At 29.7% G+C, this 15,059-nt stretch overlaps 1 protein-coding gene across 3 annotated transcripts in view; it reads left to right on the forward strand.

Annotated features, from left to right (window-relative positions):
- fray (oxidative stress responsive kinase frayed) overlaps positions 1-15,059 on the forward strand; it is a 384,455-nt gene that overhangs the window by 293,737 nt on the left and 75,659 nt on the right. Inside the window, exon 1 of one of the 3 annotated variants that reach the window (XM_035365928.2) lies at positions 9,018-9,176. The exons of the other annotated variants lie outside the window; for them this stretch is intronic. Coding sequence (XP_035221819.1) covers positions 9,133-9,176 — 44 coding nt within the window. The 5' untranslated portion in view covers positions 9,018-9,132. Of the gene's footprint in view, positions 1-9,017; positions 9,177-15,059 lie in introns of those variants that run through there. 3 annotated transcript variants of the gene reach the window in all.

The raw sequence follows: 15,059 nt of genomic DNA on the forward strand, positions 1-15,059 counted from the left end.
TTGTTTGCTTAATTTCTGTTATACATCGTTCTAGCTTTATTATAGTATTTGAATAGAACATGTGGCAACGATTAGATAATTCTTTAAATGATATAAATTTTGTGTATTCTGAGTTATAATATGAACGAAATATAACACTGTTAAGTGAACCTAGTGCCAGAGTGTGGCTATGGTAAACAAAGTGAATTTTAAAGAATGCATTTATTCTATTGTGGTTTATGCGGTGTCGGCGAAGTATGTTTAATTCAATCTAATAAGTTTAAATGAAATGCAAGAAAAAATGCATATAATTTAATATTCCGTACAAGGAAGTCATGTGGTGTACACATCAGATTTTTTGTACTATAGTTTGTACTGGATCTCTAGAAAAGTCGGTTTTAGAATCCCCAAAATATGTTTACTAGAAAATTCCAGCAAATACATTTTCGGGTATTGCAAGTTATGTATTTCTCTCCACCTTACTGGCAAAGCTGGAAAGATATTCTCCGGTAAAAGCAGACTGAGATTCATTAGATTATGACAAAGCACATTAGAGCTATCTCCCTAAGGAATGGGATACTTTTGGGGAAGATTTTCTAAGGAAACCTCCATTATATTCACATTACACAAGCGGAAAGTCCATGCAACCAGCCCGTTCACTGAATTTGAACTCTGATCGAACTACCAATGTTCAGCGGTTTTATGCACGAGACTGATACGATAAGAGCAACATCGGTTTCGAATTGAATGTAGAAGAGGTTGGTAAAAATCGTGAGTTCAATTTTTGGTTCTCCTTCAGCTATTTCATGATTTCAGCAATATCTCTTCAGCGTTACAAACTGTAAAAAATGAAAAAGTAACTAAATACGTGCAAGTACAATAAGTGGCAACAAAGATTACAACATAAGATAAATATAAACATATAAACATAAGAGTACTGTAAATAACATACGCTAAATAAAATAAATAAACAAAAGAAAATCTGAAAGGATTCAGATTTTAATATTGCACCAGTGGGTTTGTTAAGGTTTTTTGTGCACTTTTTTTTTTGCGTGTGTGTATGTGTTTTTAACTTTATTCTTAAACATCACATTCTTTGCCTTTGCTACTTAGGTCATATAAGATTCAACAATAAAATCATAACATTTTCGAAAGGGGCATAATTTATGAATTGTCGATAAAGTGTTAAGTATTGACATACATTTTTAGCTCAAAAGACTTATTAGTCTCGAAGCATGGTATTGCGTTTTTTTTTTTTTTTTTTTTTTTTCACTTTTCATTCAAGTCTGTTGCCATTTTCTTGCATATTTAATTTGTCTTTATTAATTAACAAACTGAACAATTTAAAAGCTATAGATGCAGTTCTTAGGAATTTTATTTTTTACTTTTTAATCCGAGTGATTTAAATAAAAATGCATTTAAATCGTGGCATATTTAATTAAAAACATTAAATATTTTATAGAAACACATTACATATTTATTTCACTTTTTAAGTATGCAGAAGAAATATGCAAAATTATCTAATATCTTTTAAAATGTTTCGCTATTCCACCTGACACGTATCTATTGATAATTTCTACTGATAAATCACGTAAACTTTAAAAGAGCCTTTTGGACGATTGTTAAATTACGAACCCTTTCAAACTTTTTATTCGTTTATTTTTTTCCCTCTTTTCTCAGTTCATCCTATCGATGTTCAGTTTTCTAATTAAGATGACTTGGTGACTTCCATAATTGTTTGTCTTTTTAACTTTATTAGCATCACTTTCTTCGTGCTTGCGCCACATAAAATTCAAACGTGAAATCACCCCCCCCCCCCACACACACACACAAAAAAAAAAAAAAAAAAAAAAAACTTCAGAATGGCATAACTTTGGAATTTCTGATAGAATGTTAAATGTTGCTATACATTTTTTTTTGTATTTGCTTTATTATTTCTTTAATACATGACAACAACCTTTTATTTGAAAAGTGATTCGAACACAAAAGAAATAGGAAGAAAATCTGAGGACCGAAATTGATAGCATTTCGGGTGTTAATAACAAAAAATGAATAAACGCATAAAAACAAAATTAAAATACATAAAATTCAGTGTACAAAAAACAAATGTTTGCATAAATTACAGCATTATATTTAAAGCTTTATTACTAGTATTATTATCATGTAGATTTCTGCTCATCTAATGTACTTTAATCCAGTTACTATTATATTTTGGTAATGTAAACATTACAATTTAGTTTCCTATGCTATCTGTATACTAACAAAAGAATTTTAATTAAGCAGGGGTGTGAGAAATGATAGAAAAACCAATCGCAATATTAGTTTCCTTTTTCTTTGAAACTTTTTTAAATAAGCTGATTAGAAAGCTTTTGAACAGAATGAAAACAGCTTTGGTTTATCATGTACGTATTATTAAGTTTCCTTTTTTTTAATCTTGTGACGCAAGATAATATTTTCCTGGAAAGAAAAATAACGTTAATTATTTTCTTTCCTCTTCAGATCTTCAAATAGCATCGCTCTTTTATTTCCGAACCACTTCCCTTTTCCATCAAGTGGTAAGCTTCTCAGCAAGTAATTAAATCCCAAAAGATAATTTTCTTTAACTACCATAAGATGAGAAGTTTTGTTAAATTCTAAAAGAAGCTGACGTCGAAAAACAATTTATGCCAACAGCAACTGTGCTTCTTGGTTTTAAAATGAAGTACTGAATATGCAGCATAAAGCTTAAGGATAAAAAAAGTATGTTATTTGTTGAAAAACTACAGCCATGATCAAATAAAATTTAACTTTTACGCATTAAAGATTTTTTAACGCTTCGAAAGGATGTTATTATTTTTACTTATACATAAAATCCTGTTGGACACAAGTGAAACTCCATGCACCTAGTATTGAGACAAATTATCATTTTCCGTTTTTACGCAGCCAGGCAAATGTTCTTATTGCACAAGGTACAAATCTTCAATTAATCTTGTTTTTGATGTACCTTCTATGCAGTCTTCGATATAGTAAATTTAGGCAAACCGTGGGAAATGGTAGCATTCTACAGCACTTTAATCTTATATCACGTAGGGCTTTACCATTCGTCAAAATATAAAACTGCTGAGTCATTAGATTTTTTGTGGCGGCCAAAATTCCAAATACGCTGTGCCCACTCCGGCATTCGAATATCGGACCTCCCTATTACCATCCGGATGTGCTATTGAATTACATCACTAACACAAGCTGAAAAAAAAAGAGAAAAAATACCTTATAAAATGTTACATTTTTCTTTTAGATTATAATTTTAAATTGCTTCAATAAACTAAATGATTTAAAAGCAATAAATATACTTCTTAATAATTTACAGTTTTATTTTACTTTAAGTATTTCAGTAATAATGTCAACTGTCAACTACAGAAGGCTGATTAAAAAAACAAACACAGAGAGACTTATTGAAGAACGATGCAAAAACATTGCTATTATACAAACAATTACAGTAAAATCAGTCTCTCTACGAAAAACTTAAAAAAGGAAAGAAAAAAATCTGAAAGGTTTCAGGTTTTAATGGTCACCTAAAAGAATTTGTTAAGGTATTCTCCGTTCTTGCTGAGCTCGCAGTCCATCAGTCTGCTGATACATTTACTTCTGCTAAACCACGTTCTTTTTTTCTTTCCTGTTTAGTCCCAAAGTTTTCAAAGTTTTTTTCTTTCCATTTTAGTTCTTTTTTTCTTTCCTTTTTAGATTTTTTTTTCTTTTTTCTTTCCTTTTTAGTTTTTTTTAAGGGGCAATTTGCCCAGAAAGACTATAAATAATTTCGTTTTGGCATTTTGTGTCGACTCACTACAAGCGTTGTTTCACTTTTCAAATTGTTGCCACAAAATATTATTGCCCGGTATTATATTTAAATAAATTAAATAATGAATATTCTGCTTAAATGTAGGTATGTTCCTCGCATTGGGATAAAACAACGGTACCTAGAGCCATCAAATTTTGAATAACTTAATCCTCCACCGAATATGAGTATCTGGAAGCCCTAATTTGGAATTTGTTTTATTATCAATTTCATACTTTGTAACACTTTAAAGAATTTTTGATTAACAAACAATTTCAAAGCGAGCAATGGCAATTCTGTACCGAAAAAAAAAAAAAAAAAAAAAAAAAAAAAAAAAATTATTTCCAGCGCGCGAGACGATGTTTCGGAAACTCTAAAGATACGCTCATTTTAAAATTATTTTGTGATATTGCTCTTGAATTGAATTTTATGGTTTAAGGGAGCAGAACATGATATTTAATAAATAAAGTTCACACGCAAAACGTTAAAAAAGGGTCCCTTTAGGCGTAGTATAAAATCTGAAAGCTTTCAGATTTTTTTTAATTTATTTACTTTATCTGGCCTTCTAGGTGCCTATGTTTGTGTGGAGGACTATGTTATTCAGAATTTGATGACTCTGTTTTTGCATAAGGCGAGAAACATGCCCATATTCATGTAGATTCTTAATTATTTAATTTCGTTAAATCTAATACAGGGCGATAATATTTGGTGGCGACAATTTCAAACGTAACACATCGCATTTAAGTTATACGATGCAAAATGCCGTTTCGAGACTAACTGCTCTTCTGGGCTACGCCCCTCTGGATAAAAAATCTGAAAGGGTTCAGATATTAACGATCTCCTAAAAAGGCTCTTTTAAAGTTTAACATGGTTTATCGGTAGATACTGTCAATAGGCCGGAATAACGAAACATTTTATAGATGTGTTGATCAATATGCATGTGTGTAGAAGTAAATGTATCAGCAGATGTGTTGATTTTATAGATGTTGGATCAATATGCATTTAAATTAACATGGCAACGTCATATATCATCTGTATATTTAAAAACCAAAAAAATATGTAATGTGATTCTATAAAAATATTTAGTGTTTTTAATTAGATATGCCATGAATTACCAAATGCGTTTTTATTTAATCAATCGTATCAAAAAGCAAAATATAATATTCTTAAGAATTTAAGACCACATATTGCTTTTAAATAGTTTAACTTGTTAATAAATTACAGACAGATTAAATATGAAAGGATTATAGCTTACATTTTTTCGAACGGCAAGAGACTCGAACGAAAAGTGAAGAAACGCATTAAAGTGAAATAACGCAAATTCATCTTTCGAAGTTAATAGCCCTTTTGGGCTAAAAATTAAAAAAAACCAAAATACTTCGAAACCTGGTTAAAACTGCAGTTTGATTTTCCAGATGAGATTTCAGTTTCACACAGAGGCACCATTTTAAAGGATTTTATGAAAGGCTGTTATTGATGTACTTTAGGAAATAATCCGCAGATATTCAAATTACGAATTATAAAATAATGTATTTTAACGAGCAGTTCAAACGGACAAAGAGTTACGTAGCTGCAGATGTTTTTGCGATATCACTTGCGCATGAGCTTACAACAAATATTTCTCAAAACACAAAATTCGACCAAAAAAAAAAAAAAAAATCGGTTATTGTTCGAAAAGGCAGAAATTTCATACGGGGGCTTCGACATATAAAGGTTCCCGCAGCCTTATGCAGATCAGTTTATAACTTACAAAAAGACAAATAATAATAAATAAAGGTGGCTATAATCCTGGCATAAGGTATCAGTACCTTTATCTCGGAACACCGCAGTGTAAATAGGGTTTAAATTTGCAACTCTGATTCGCAAAGCAAACGAAAATTATGTTCTTTTTGCAGTGCTCCAGCATAAAAGTGTCGGCTCCTTACATTACATCTTTATGCAACGTAAAGATGTCAGCATTTTAAGTTGCACTTTTATGCACCATAAAGGTGTCGGGACCTTACGTTACACCTTTATGCATCGTAAAGTCGTCGGCACCTTAAGTTACATCTTTATGCCCTATAAAGGCGTCGGCACCTTAAGTTACACCTTTAGGCATCATAAAAAGCGCCTTAAAAAACCTTAGCACATCCTCTGACTCGAAGCTAAAATCTGAATCCTTTTCTATTTTCTTTCTTATAGTTCTCCCCTGGATATGAGAAGTATAAATAAATATATATTGATTTTAAATGTGAAAAATCTGAAGCGTTTATTCAAAGGCATTCAATATGGATGTATCACATCTTTGTGTTCTGAACTGTTTCTATCGATTCATGCCCAGTCTAAAGCCTAAACATTTGATTTTATTTTACGGAAACCGATTTTTATCGATTCTTACGTTATCGAATGCAAATATGAACTTTTGATTGCATTTGATGATGTAAGAATTAATTCTGCGAAGGGAAGAACCTTGATAAGAGTATCACTTCTTAAGGAGTAATGCGATATTTTTAGTTTTGTAAAGTCCTGCTTGTTAGGCTTTTAAACACTTCTTTTGATCTATTTTTCGCTGCAATCAGTTCATCATTGCAATTTTTATCATTGGAACACGGAAAAGTAATAAAAATTTTAGATATATTTATCATTTTGAATTCGAAAAGGGAATTCAGAATCTAAGAGTGAGAACTACATCACTGAGCAACCGAGATCCTGCGTGTTTTACGTTTTGGTACTTTCATTTATGTTACTATAAATTTATACTGGTTTATTTCATTCTCAAAATTAGCATTTTGTTTCATTATAATGAACAAAATGGCCATACTTAAAACAAAATGTCTGGAATTTTTATATGTAGATTTCTCATTTATTGTTATTTTAAAACATATACAAATAAAAGAGAGGCAATTTAATTAATATTATTCATTTATTAGTTTATTTTTGAACCTTTTCAATTTTTCTAAACCCAAAACTGACAGGTTTTGTTCTTTCTTTTATGAAAGCAGATATTAATTTAACTATTGCTGGCCATGAAATCAAATCAAATATCTTACAAAGAAGGATGAAAGAAAGATTCGCTATAAGCTATACGACGTGAACTTATAATAAAGCTACAAATGTTCATAAAAATTAGGTAGATGTAATATAAATCAACTGTATTTTAATTTATATCAATTAAATATATTATTAAAAAATTAAAATTAAGATTTGAATTATTATTATTAAAAATAAATTATTATTATTATATTGTTAAATATATTAAATTCAAAATGTTATTTGAAAACTTCACAAAGAGTTCTCGAACGTCAAAAATGTTTTCGTAGGCCTTTTATTGACAGAATTTAAAAAACACTATATATATAACTATTTAATACCACTATTAAATAAATTCCTTAATGTGGGACAAATTTTTGCACCTTTTTGTCATTTTTTGTTTACTTTACCAGGGCATTAAATTTTGGTTTTCTTTGACAGGGTCTTCATATTCCGTTGAATAAAAAAAATAATTTAAGTTTTTCTTAATTCGTGAAGCATTCAAAAATATACAACCCGCCGTAATTTTCCATCCAGTTTTTAAAATGTTAAACTAATTTGTTAAACTTTCTTAAAGTCATAAAAGATTAGAAAGTCGGACATTTAAATCTCCATATCCTTTTAATTGTGAAGAAAATTTAAAGATTCGAATACTACTTTGAAAACTCTCCATATCTAGTTTGAAAATCGCCACATTATTTTAATTATGAATGAATTTAAAGATTTGAATACTAGAACCTTCATGCTTTCTTCATCATTGGAATCCTTTCACTCCTAAACTGAAAAATGTACTGACATACGATAGAAGCTTTCACACACACACACCATCACAAGAAAAAAAAAATCTTAATTTCTTAATTTTCTTAATTATACCAACTTATTAAATTTAAATAACGAGCTTTTCGTTTTCCTTCGTTTTGGAGAGTCGTATTTCACGTTTGTTCAGGTTTAAAATGTATGACTCTTTGCTCTTTCCTTTGTACACTTAAATTTAGAAATTTTCGGAAAGAAATGTAAAATATTTGAAATTTATGCAAATATATATATATTTCTTTTTTTCAAATTTTCTGAAGCCTCTAGTGTAAGGCTTTCTAACTATGTGCCTCATTAATTAAATTTCATTTGCATGATCTTATTAAATAAAAATGCACTTTCCAAAACCGTAGTTTTAGATTTGTTTCTAAATAAATGCATAGTTTTAATTTTATTTTTAATAATAAAACCTCTAATATTAAGGGAAGTTTATTATTAGTATTATTATTTATGAAGCATGCGAAAGTTTCGAGAACACTTTACGATTCAGATTAAAAAAAAATTAAAGAATGTTGATTGTTCTTTAAAATGAATAAATAAATAAAAATGAAAGTTAAATTTAAATAATCTCTTTGCCTTTGCATCGTTCTCATAGAATCAATTTTTCGTTTATATGACATTGATTCACTTTTCATATCGCTGAATTCTTTTAAAAAACTCAAATTTTTGAAAGCATACTAGCAAATTAATTTTTTCTTCATAATGCAAGTCATTTAATTATGAAAAAGTGATTGCGTAATATCGTGAATCATTCTTTAAGCAAAATCTGAAAAATGGAAACTTACATCATCAGTTTGTTTTAAAACATAGCTCAAAATATTATTTAAATAGAAATTCAACATTTGAATCTTTGATTTATTTATTATAATCCATTAACTTAATTATTTTAATTTAAGGTTATATTTTCGCAAACACAATACTCGTTTACATATTTACTGAATACCTTTACATAATTCGGAATTTATACACATGTCATTGCGCTTGGACATGTTGAAAAATTTCTATTTACATTTAAAAAATCCCGAGAATATGTATAAATGTTGTTTCCAAGTAAAATGAGAACCTTCAAATTCCTCTCACGTTTACCAATCATACCTCGCCCCCGGCTTCATTTACTCTTGCATTACTCTTCGTAAGTTCCCCCCCCCATTCACTTCGAGATCATATTTCTTTTGTGGACGGCATACCATCCTTCGGTTATCCATTTACATTTGTTAATCTGACGTATGGCATTGCCTCAAGATATCATACCCTGTCTTGATTTCATTAAACACAGGGAGGGGGAGGGAAAAGTAGAGAAGGGGGGATAAAAAAGAACGTCTACCGACAGGTGTGTCTGAACTTTAATCATTGACGGCGAATATATTGCGGTCGGTCATAACCAGAATTCAGGTATCTCGCAAAGTGCGTGAACTTTGGAACGCTGATTTCGTAGCATTTTGTTCTCTGTGTTGAGTTCGCTAGCTCATCTATTTTGTCTTTCTTTTCTGGATAACTCTCGTCAAGCGCACTGCTCGACGATGTCGAAAATACACTTCTCTGGGCATCTCATCGATCATGGACAGTAAGTTCTTTTTTTAAATTCTGTAATTTTATTTGGGAATATTTTTCATTCGTTTGGCTTCCCTAAAAGAGAATTATCAATGAAATCGTTCGTAAAGAATGTTCTTTAAATTAAATCAATAATACTTATCAACTGCCGTAGTCTGCACCAATTTAATATTGAAGTTTTTTTTATTTAAACGACGTTTACTTCAGCCGCAGTAATTCTTGGTATTTAAAGTGTTCTAACTAGAAATGGCATTAATGGTTTTTTGCAGTAGGATTCCATGTACTCTAACGATTTACTTGAACATGTTTGTACTCTAACGATTTACTTGAACATGTTTGTACTCTAACGATTTACTTGAACATGTTTGTACTCTAACACTTTTTCAGTCAAATGACTTCCTTAAAAAAATTATCATTTAAATTCGTTATAAAAAAAGTTCATTAACTAAAATCAATAGTCCTTCTCAGTTGCTTTAGTCTGTATCAATTTAGGATTTGATCAATTTTGTACTGCATTTTTTTATTTAAACGATGTTTACTTCATCCGTAGTAATTCTTGATATTTAAAATGCTCTAATAATAGCATGTATTTTTTTTTGGCAATGAAATTCCATATACTCTCTCAGTTTACCCAAACATTTTTTTCTCTCAAAATGCTTTCCTAAAAGACAATGATCATTTAAATGGTCAATAATTCTTATCAATGGCTGTAATCTGTATCAATTTAGAATCGAAGAAAAAATAAAAATACAAGAAGTTTGACTTCTGTGCGACAAAAATTGACTGAGATACTTAATTTCATTTGCCGCTTTTGATGTCATTTTCAACTTGCTGAGAGATATCGGTTGTATAAGGATCCCAGAAAATAAGTTCAAATGAAATGCAGCGAAAAATGTGCTTAATTTAAGAGACGCACAAGAAAATCATGTGGTATTCACATCAAATTTCTTAATAAAAGACCATACCAATTTGCTTGCTTTTCAAAGTGTTATTTCAAAGACTGTTAAGACGTTCGAAAATAATAAAATAATAAAAGAGAACTGTTTCCAAAGATCTAGGAATTTAAGCATAATTTTTTTTATTTCGTCAATTTTCATCAATATTACAATGCAGTTTTTCAACACAATCCTCATTTTAAATAACACCCTTATTCCAACGAAAAGATAATTTCATTAAGCCGTCCTCAAAGAATGTTTCCGATGTCTCCTCAATCCACATATTTATGGCTATGGTTAAACTCTCTGATTACTCTTCTCATCTTCTATGGTTCACAAACAGTGATACAAAAATGAGTATCGGTCAAACAAAAATGAGCCTGTATCGCTGAAACAGAAAATGTGCCTGAAATGGGCTAAAAGTATTATACGGGATGGTTGCAAAAATATGTCAAGACTTGTCTGTTTTCCATAGCTTTGCCTTTAAATTCTAGGAATTGAACTAGAACTCAGTTCTTAAAACTTTGAAACTACCGTACTTCTGTGTAATTATTTGTTTTCGGACTTGTTTTGTTTGTATTTTTTTAATTTATTTGCATAGATCTTAGACTAAATCCTTAAATACGGACTTCTGATTTTTAATATATTAATTTTTCTCTATTTTAAACTTTGCTTGTTGCAGAATAAATATCATCAAAATATTCCTTGTAATAAAATATTTATTCAAAAAGTGCTCTTCAGTAACTTTCTATAATACTTCAGACACTCGAATATTGTGTTGAGGAATTGACAAACTATGTTTCTTGTCATAATTTTTTGTTTTAAATGCAATTACATCACAAAAATTATCGTCTGCATTTGGAATTTTTAACTAGTTTAGCAAAATATATTAAAAAATTTTATCTAAATTGAACTTTTGCAAGACTTTACAAAGTAACCTTAAATTCTGTTAGAAATCTCATTATTCATCGTTTTAAAAGTAGGCAAAGTATTAAAACTAAGCAAAACTCCTTTATAAAGAATGTTAAATTATTTTTTATGTTATAAAGTAATGGAAACTGCGTGGATGTGTTGAAAATGCGTTGAAGTTTCGACCACATTCCAAACTAACGCTCAGGAATCGGAGATTTATTCTACGAAAAATCAAACAGCAACAAACATTAGTGATGTAAAACTTGCAACGGATTTTAAAGACTGCTTTAAATCTACTGCAAGTTTAAGAGTACGATTTTTTGCAACAAACGTTCACTCTGGAACTAAAAAAGACTGCATCTACTTGTGCACTTTCCTTTTTTATTGCAATCGGCAGTACCAAATATATATACGAAATATTATCTCCTAGGAAATGAGAAGTGAAATTTGAATGTTAAATTTGTTCTATTGTGGAAATTTAAAATTATAATTTGTATTTAATTAAACTGGAATTGTTAATTCAAATGCTAAACAAAATAATTAAAACAAGAGAATTATTGCACATTCCCGCCTTATCAGAAATGGAACCTCTCCATACAACCATCAAAAATTCACGAAGATCTCGTTTCTTCATTTCTGGACAAAAATCCCCGTTTCAATTTTAAATTTTGTATTCAGCTTTATAGAATCTCAATTTAAATCTTAAAGGAGCTCAGAAATGTGAATTCCCCGACGCAATGACAATCAATTACAGTTAATTTCAAAAATAAATATATTATTCATGTAGAGAACAATATGTTTTGGCAATGTGAAATTTAAATAATAATAGACAAATAACGAAATCTAACTTTTAATGCTGTCTTCCGATCGATATACTTATATTTAGGAAAGTTATGAATTATAAAAATATACTATAATACTAAATAAATTATAAAAATACTGTTATGAAAAAATAAAAATATAAGAAGTTTGGTTTCTGTACGACAAAAATTGACCTGGATTTTGAATTTCAGAATTTGCAATTTTTAGTGCCATTTTTAGCTTACGTTGAGGAATCGGTTAATTAGAATAATTCGAGGAAGTAAGTTTAAATGAAGTGCAGCAAAAAATGTGTATAATTTAATAGGCCGTACAAGGAAGTCATGTGGCATCCTCAACAGAGTTTTCCCTAAGTCATGCTTCATTACAGTTTAAACGGTATAGTTATACATAAAGATACGTGATAACTTTGTCGTGTACTTATTTATCATCGATTCAAACAAAAAGAAAATCTAATTTTAAATTATGGCTCAGCATCGAAGTAGTAATAGAATTTCCGTCAGAGCGGAGTACTGAAATTTGAAATTTTGAAATTTTTCTTGATTTTTCCCTTCTTTCTCTCTTTCTCGCTCTCTCTATATATTACTGTTATACCGTTACTCTGTATATTATTAACTGTCTTTTTCTTTTTATCGAATATCGTATTACGCGATTACAGTAATATTTGCTTCAAAAAACGTGTAATTAGAATGATATGAGGATTAGCATGGCGTAAAATAAAATGATCTGATTTCATTACATTATATGCATAACTTTCAAGAGATTTGCAGATTTTTTTGTCAAGATGAAGGTACTTTCTGAAAGGAACTGTTTCCCTGTTTCATATTACATGTCTTATGCCTTCGGTTTATTAAAACTCATAAATAATGAATTTATAATGGCCCTCACTACTTTGTCTATGATAAAATGTCGAGGAACCTAGTGAATTAAGTACCGACTTATCGCTGAGTTCAAGTACTTACAACTCGAGAAGGGTTAAAATATCCTTTTATTCACTTAAAGAAATAATAACAATTAGTCCCTTCCCGGGCTTACAGGAAAGCCTCCACTCAGGCTTTTAAATCAAGATAAGAAAATATGAAACTAATCTAATACTAACTAAAATAAACTTAGCAGAAGCTAGACATAAATATCTAACGTAGTTGGCCGTTAATTTAAACTAGCCGACGATTATCAGCAGGCACATTCTATACGGGGGAACATAATAGATTCAAGAACAGAGTAGCAAACACACGCCACTAAGGACTCCTAAGCACTTTCTTTCGAAGTAAGTTGAATTTCCTTTAAATACTACTTCTAACTCATTTGCATTCAACGCGATAAAAGCTCATTCTGGTCGGTAGTTGTAAGTGGGAAACCAGAATTAAAGGAAAGAGTTTAAAAATTAAAACTGACTGTTATAAAATTAACATACACCTTACAAACTATACTTTTGCACTTTTCTTTTTTCGCATTAAAGAATATTCCTCTGATGGTAAATTTCAACCTTAAATAATGTAGAATTTTATTTATTTATTTATTTATTTATTTATTTACTTATTTATTTATTTTATTTTTTTTTCCTTTTTGAAAAGCTTTTGAAATTTTGAAAAACTATACTCTTGGCTTGTCAATATTTTAAGCGTCCTCATTCCTCACAGACTCTGTACATAAGCAATCATCCACACCTTCTTTGGAAGTCGAGTCCGGATCCAGCGATATGGCTGGCAGCACCGTTAAGCACTACATCGACAGCCCTAACTAATTCCAATAATGAACACAAATGAAAAAAATCAGATGTGGACACCACATGACGTGCTTGTACGGCCAATTAAATTATACACATTTTTTGCCGTACTCCATTTAAAGTTATTTCCTCTAATTATACTGACTTATTTAAATGATCTCTCACGGTCTCTCAAGAAAAGTTGAAAATGACATGAAAAAATTGCAGATTTTGAAAATAAGTATCCCTGCAAATTTTTGTCGTACGGGAGTTAAGATTTTTGTATTTTAATTTTTTCATAACACGTAACTTTCTCAAACATAAGCATAGGAACATGAAGATAGAACTAACAATAAAGTTTCGTTATTTGTCCAAAAATTATTTTTTTTAAAAATTTGAAAATGCCAAAACACGAATATTTTCGCCCTTTAAAACACTTTTATAATTGGAAATGTATGACTACGACCAATGATTGCAAAAATAAAGGCCGGGTAAGCATTAAGTTGGGTAAGGAGCTGGATATATAATATATATATATATATATATATGTAAAGCCATAAAGTAAGAAATTTAGAACTAATTTTTGACAAAGACCAAAATTAAAAATTCATAATTAATAAATTTCAAATAATCCAATAAATGCAAAAAAGAATTTAAAAAATATCTTTCAAACTGAATATGTCTTTTGTGGATTTACAAATTAAGCTATCTGAAAGCAATAGATGCAGTTCCTAAGAATATTCCTTTCTCACTTTTGAACTGGATTGGTTTAAATAATAAAAGTGCAATTAATTCATGGTCTGTCTGTATCAAATAAAAATATTCAATATTTTCACGGAATAAATAATATATTTTTGTATTATTTATTTCATAATTTGAAAACTTTAATGAAATTTTTTATTTAACTCAATGATTTGAAAGCGAGCTGTGGCATCTGTGTACAAAATAAAACATTTTTATCTCCAGCACACGAGACTGTCTATCAGAAACTCTAAAGATATGCTGTTGTTTAATATTTTGTAATTTTGCCGTTGAAATGAATTTTATGGGGCTTAAGTACAAAGAATGTAGTATTTAAAAATAAAATTAATGCACAAAACGTTAACATTAAAAGGAAAAAACTTTGTTGTAAGCCATTTTTCTAAGAAAACTGAACATTGATATGATAAACTGACAAAAGACTGAAAAAATAGACAAAATATATGCCAAAAATGAACGCTACATTACAAATTCTAAGCATGTGGAAATTCTAAACATGTGCGACCATGCATGCTGCTTTTAAATTTTTTTGTGATTTTGTTGTTGAACTGTATATGGCGTAATTGCAAAGAAAACTGTGCTTATTAATAATAAAGCTAAAAAAAGGGTTAGCAGGAAAGAGTGCAGCAGCAGACTGGTAAACTGCAAACTTGGCGACAGCTTAAAAGAAATATTAGCAAACCCTTCTCGGGGACCGTTAACATCTGAAAGCTTTTAGATTTTTTTTTTTAATTCGAAGACAAATATACTTTGAAGAATAGAAACA

The sequence above is a fragment of the Stegodyphus dumicola genome, chromosome 4 (genome assembly GCF_044657685.1).
Source record: "Stegodyphus dumicola isolate Sdum_Otavi_A_Nest chromosome 4, ASM4465768v1".
Lineage (NCBI taxonomy): Eukaryota > Metazoa > Arthropoda > Arachnida > Araneae > Eresidae > Stegodyphus > Stegodyphus dumicola.